General features: G+C 43.8%; 1 protein-coding gene across 1 annotated transcript; it reads right to left on the bottom strand.

Moving 5' to 3' along the window:
* Positions 1-558: 558 nt before the first annotated feature.
* Positions 559-3562, bottom strand: mars2 (methionyl-tRNA synthetase 2, mitochondrial). Its single transcript, XM_088385119.1, has 3 exons — positions 3017-3562; positions 2592-2926; positions 559-2129 (listed from the first exon to the last, which is right to left on the bottom strand). Exons 1-3 carry the CDS (start codon positions 3282-3284, stop codon positions 945-947), a joined length of 1788 nt encoding a protein of 595 aa, XP_088241245.1. The 5' UTR covers positions 3285-3562; the 3' UTR covers positions 559-944.
* Between the last annotated feature and the right edge of the window lie 2275 nt (positions 3563-5837).

Raw genomic sequence — 5837 nt, 5'->3', positions numbered from 1 at the left:
TTGTGTTTGTATTTTTTTTAATTTGTTTAGACACTTATACCTTTATGACTAAACTACAAAATCACATTTTGGACATTTATGGACAGATAAACAGCACTGGACTTCCAGCGAGGAAGAGGACCCTTCAGCTGAGTGTGGTCGTTTAAAGCAAATCCTTTTCAGATAGGCTACTGAGGTGGTACCACATGTGGAATTAAGGGGAAATGTAAGTCAAATGAACCTTACCAATTTCAATTGACTAATGACATATGAACAATTCAGCTTACATAAATTATCTCGGTGTTTGTGTATGTCGGTGACCGGTCAAAGGAAATAGACGTGACAGGGCACTTCAGATGCAGAGGCTGCTCATTTCTTGCTCTTAAATTGAGTGTTGCTCGTTAGTTAACTTTACAAAAAAGGTTTTTTTTCCCAAAAACTTGCTACTTAATAAATGTAATTAGTTACTAGGGAAAGTAATGATTGCATTATTTTTCAAAAATGTTCATGTAAAAGAATTTGGATTTGTGAGCAGGTGTCAATACAGTTGCATTGAGTAAAACAGAATAGACCAGTACACATCATTTAACTTAATATTTATTAAACAACGATGTAAAATAAGCAATCGATAAATAGTCATAAAACTAACAGGCACATCGGTCAATCAAGCACACCGCCCAAAAAGTCGACGTCAGTAAGTTCACCGCCACGAGTTTTATGATTTTTTTTACTAGCGGGGAATTCTAGTAGACATTTTTTAATAGAGTCCTATCACATAAATACGTACCAATGATGGCTCGCTTTATCGTCCCTTTAAGTCTACCAGCCTCCCCACTGAGTTTCTGTTCAAAGCTTTTTCCAGAATCTTCTTTTTCCCTTGTCGGCGCCACCTTGCGATTGTTCATGTGTGGTTTAGTTAGTTTATACTTTCATGTGTGTAGCGTGTGGCTCAGGAGCTTTCCTTTCTATAAGTGTCTTGAGATAATCTGCTTTTTAATGTTCTTAGCTTTTTGCTGATTTCCAGTAGGACTTTCCAGTCGATTAAATAACACTCCTGTATCAGGTCCGAGCATTCTACCTGGGAAGGAACAGGCTTTGCCACGGTAGCTCGGCAGGAAGTCCAGGTCATTCAAGTTCCTCTCGTTGGCTCGCACGCCAAGTCTGGACAGCAGCTTGTCAGCTACCCGCGGTACGGCGGGCTGTAGGAGGGTCCCGTAAATCCTCAGACATTCCAGGGAGACGTGGACGATGGTGTCCAGCCAACGTCGGTCACTGGCGTCCATCTTGTTTAGCTTCCAAGGCGTGTGGCGTTGAACGAAGCCATTGGTTTGCCTAACGCAGGAAGCGATGGCCTCCAAACCTTTGTAAATGTGCAGGCTTTCGTAGTGACGCTCCACCACCGTTGGAAGTTTTCGCACAGCGTCCAGCATGTGGTAGTCTTCTGGCACAGCCCGACCGTCCCGTTCATTGGGGAAAGAAAAAGGGCAGAATGGCGGGTAGGTCTGTGTTGGATTGAGAGCGGGAGCGGTGCAGCGGTTGAGGAGGCCGCCTAAGGAGTCGGCCAGCTCTGCGTTGAGCAGCTTGGTGACTTTGTGATCTGTGTAGTCGCAGTCGGAATCGGGCACGCCTTGACGCAGCAGGAAGTACCGCAAACCATCGGTGGTGAAGGCCAGCGAGCGCTCAATGGGATCCACCACGTTGCCCAAACTTTTAGACATCTTGGTTCCGTTGACTGTCCAGTGTGAGTGCACATGTATGGACCGCGGCAGCGCCAGTCCCGCTCCAAGGAGGAAAGATGGCCAGTAGATGGCATGAAATTTCAGGATGTCTTTGCCTACTATGTGGTGGGCCACGCTCCACCAATGATCGTGGTCGTTGGGGTAACCAGCCACCGTGAGATAGTTGACCAGAGCGTCTAACCATACATAGACACTCTGCTCGGGATCCCCTGGCACGGGGATTCCCCACTGAAGGCGGCTTCTTTGGCGGGACACGGAGAGGTCCGGAAGGTCGTCCTGCAGCCACTTGATAACATCCTGGAGGAAACGCTCAGGCTGGATGGCTCCGGGGGTTTTCTGGAGCCATTCCAGCAGTTGAGTCCGAAATGCCGACAAACGGAACATGTAGTTCTCCTCTTTTAGCCACTCCACCTGATAAAACAGGTAGGTAAGGATGTTAAAACTATGAACATTTGTCATTAAACTTAAATCGGCATTCAACAGTAGAATTATCATTTATGTATTATAAGTTATTGTTTGTGTATTTATATTTGTGTAAAGAATGCCCTTTTTTGAAAAAATATTTTTAAGTATTTGATAAGATAATCAACATATTAATCAATCATCAAAATAAAGCAGCACTACAAACAAATGACAAACATTATGGGAGTTACCAAGCATGCCTTCTTGTGCCATATGAAAACATTCTCTCTATGCAACACAACGCTGCAACTATTTCCTGGCCCACACCTAAAAAAACAACTGTTTCTTGTTGATGAGAGGCACAAGATGGGGCCAGAGATGGGCGATTTTTCAAATATACCAAAAAAAAACAAAAAAACATTTTGCTTCAAAATTGCAAACTCCACTTTACACATATCTTTGTGGATGTACCTTGTGACCACTCTCCAGCGACACCTTGATAGCCTGGCCTGTCCCGTCAACAGCGTCGGCCACCTGGGTCTGCGTAAGGAAACTCTCATCCGGGGTGGAGTACCAGCCCTCATAGCTCCCCTTGTAGATGAGCCCTTTGTCGCGTAGCGTGCACCAGAAATGCTCTACGGCCCGCCGGTGCCTCTCCTCAGTGGTCCTGATGTAGTCCGTAAAGGTCACGTCACACCTGTTGAAGAGCCGCCGGAATTTGTGAGACACGCCTGTGCAGAAGGCCAGGGGGTCTTGTCCTGCTGCATCAGCAGCTTGTTGGATTTTTAAACCGTGCTCATCTGTGCCTGAAATGAACAGACAGACGGACACCACCCACCATAAAGACGTGCTACTTCTGAATTCAAGAAGCAACGGGATGCATGTAAATTAATTACCTGTTGCAAATTTGGACTTGAATCCCCGTAGAAGCTTGTATCGGTGCATGCAGTCGGCTAAAATTACTGAATACAGGTGGCCCACATGAGGAGAGGCATTGACATAGAAGATGGGAGTGGTGATGTAGTAGCTTCGTTCCTCTTTGCACACAGCACTGCTTGATCGCGAGACGCTTAATTGAGTCGAAAGAGGTGATAAAAAGGTGCTTTGTTGCCATGTGCCAACAGCTTTGTAGCCTCCTGTGATGAAGCGTAAATACGTCCTCATTTTTTAATGGTAGTCCAGCTGCGTAATGTTTTGCTAAATGCTAAGAGCTCATTTAGCTAATAGTAAACATAGGTAACGTAGACACACCCGCGACAGGCTTCGTAATGACCGGAATACCACAATTAAATGCAAAACGTAATAAATTGCTTAATTGTTTACAAAGCAGTACATTCCAACAAATTACAGTATAAGTGACCAAGTTTGCAGCATGTAAGACTCGACAAGACAGTTCTCAAGGGTGGACTTTCTTCCGTATTTTGGTGTAACTGTCTTCCAATCAAATCGATGAACAAGTGCCGTCATGATATCTAACAAGCCAATCAAATTGCACCTCAGGAGCCTTGCTATGTTCAGGGCCCAAGTAGGAATCTGAATTTTAAAACACGACTAATGTAATACAAGTGTTGTTGTTCTTAAACGAATAAAAATAAATGTGCAAGTATTAATAGATCATTAAACTTGAATTATGATATTTATGGCTTCGTGGTCTTGGAATCAGCGTAAAGTAAAAACATTTCTTCTTAGCGTGGCCTTGTCTGAAATAATTGTGATAAGAGTTGCATTGGTAGAATACCACAAACGCTATCAACGTTGGCTTGTATGATTACGTAGCTCCGCTGTCATGGGTCACATGACGGTCCGTGAGGTGTCGCTGGACGTGCCGTAGTGATGTGCATTCCAGTTCTTTTAAGTTAAGTGAATCTTTAGAATCAGTTCACTCAAAAAATTCGTTCAAACGAATACAACACCCACCCAACCCCCCCCCCCCCCCCCCCCCACACACACACACACACATGTTGATCCGTTTTATTGTTGTTTTTTTAAACTTCAATAGAAGCACCGATGGCCGAGCAGTTGGGCACATTGACGGTAGTGTTGGCTCGTGAGTGAACGATTCGTTCAAAAGAACGACTGTTTTTCAGTGAACTTGAGTGAAGGAATCACTTCCTAAAGCAGTGTTTCCCAACCTTTTTTCATTCACGGCACACTTTTTCATTGGAAAAAAAATCTCGAGGCACACCACCAACAAAAATCTGTTAAGTGTTACACCAGCTTCTATATTAAAATCAGTTATATTACAACGAAAGACGTAAAGTCCTATTCCTATGTATGTAATGAGAGTCGAATAATTGAATAAAATAAATACTAAATATTCTTTTAATTGTATTTCTTTTTTAAATAAAAGTGAGTTTTTTAATAATGTTTTAGACAGTGTAAGGAATAAACTATTGAAAGTGATTGTGATTCAAATCAAAAAGAATTAACATGACTATAGATGGTTCAAGATGGCGGCGCGTGCACACGCAGCGGCCACTCTCTGTCCCGTTCGGTGTTTTGTGAGTGTTTACTGAGTGTTTGTCCGGCAGTTTTGTGTGTGTTCGTTTCGTGTGATACGTCGTGCTACTAGTGCGGCGGGCATGTTCTGCTCAACATCGGCGGAAGTGGGTTTTATGGCGTTCTGGACTTTGGTGCGGAGAGATTAAGGACGCTCGGACTGCTTCGTCATGGAGCGACGCCGGACTGGCCTGCTCTTCCTCCCCCGGTTGGACTGCGTCGTGAGCTCGGACTGCTCCGTCCTGGAGCATTGTTGGGATGCGTTGGCAGCGGGTCTGCGAGGCAGCGGAAGAGGGGCCAGCGCGAAGACGTCGGGCCAGGCTTGCGGCCAACCCAGCTCGCCCAGCCGTGCCTTCCATTCTCCTGGCGTACGTTCGTTCGCGGGACGACAAGATGGGTTGCGTTCGCCTGATAGGATCCACGAACCGGACAGTGCGTGCCTGCTGTGTGCTCGTGTTCGCAGTGGCCTGGTTGACTGTCATCTTTCCGGACTCTGCTGTGCATCGGGAGCGGCTAGCGTGCTATCACTCTTATATGTTCATCTTCTTGTTTTATTTTTCCTGTGTTGTTTACTTGTATGTGCGTTGTGAACTCTGTCTTGTCACCCTGGGATAGTGAGAAACGTAATTTCGATCTCTTTGTGTGTCTTGACATGCGGAGGAATTGACAATAACTTTGACTTTGAAAGTGTTTTAGACTAGCGCTATAAATATTACGACAATAAGACAAATGTCACTTCTAAAGATGCTCTGCTGTTCTGACAGGGATGCGCCGTTATGCAACAACGGGGAGATTATGCTTCTCAAAGTCAAAGTCAAAGTCAGCTTTATTGTCAATTTCTCCACATGCCAAAGACACACAAAGAAACAAAGGGTGATCTAGATTTTATAACACTTATAGTAGTTTTTAAATAATGTGTATGCATATATACGCCTAAATATTGTTATCCAATATATCTATTGCGATTTCACATTGGATTATTGGTTTGAAATTTACTTTTAATATTATTATTATTAATAATAATAAACATTCATGTTAAAACTTGTCTGGTGTTTTATTCCTTGTTTTTATGTTCGCCAATTAAAACATAAAAATCAGACATTGGTTCACTCCTTTATATGACAATGTGTGGGTACCCCTCATGGACACTTCAATAGGTACACCACGAGGTAAAAAAAAAAAAAGCATAAGTAAAGGGTTAATTGCACAATAAAAGCA

Source organism: Syngnathus floridae, chromosome 1, assembly GCF_059516105.1.
Source record: "Syngnathus floridae isolate MCC-2025c chromosome 1, RoL_Sflo_1.0, whole genome shotgun sequence".
Lineage (NCBI taxonomy): Eukaryota > Metazoa > Chordata > Actinopteri > Syngnathiformes > Syngnathidae > Syngnathus > Syngnathus floridae.
The sequence above is the reverse complement of the archived record's forward strand: the minus strand, read 5'-3'. Positions and strand labels throughout refer to the sequence as shown.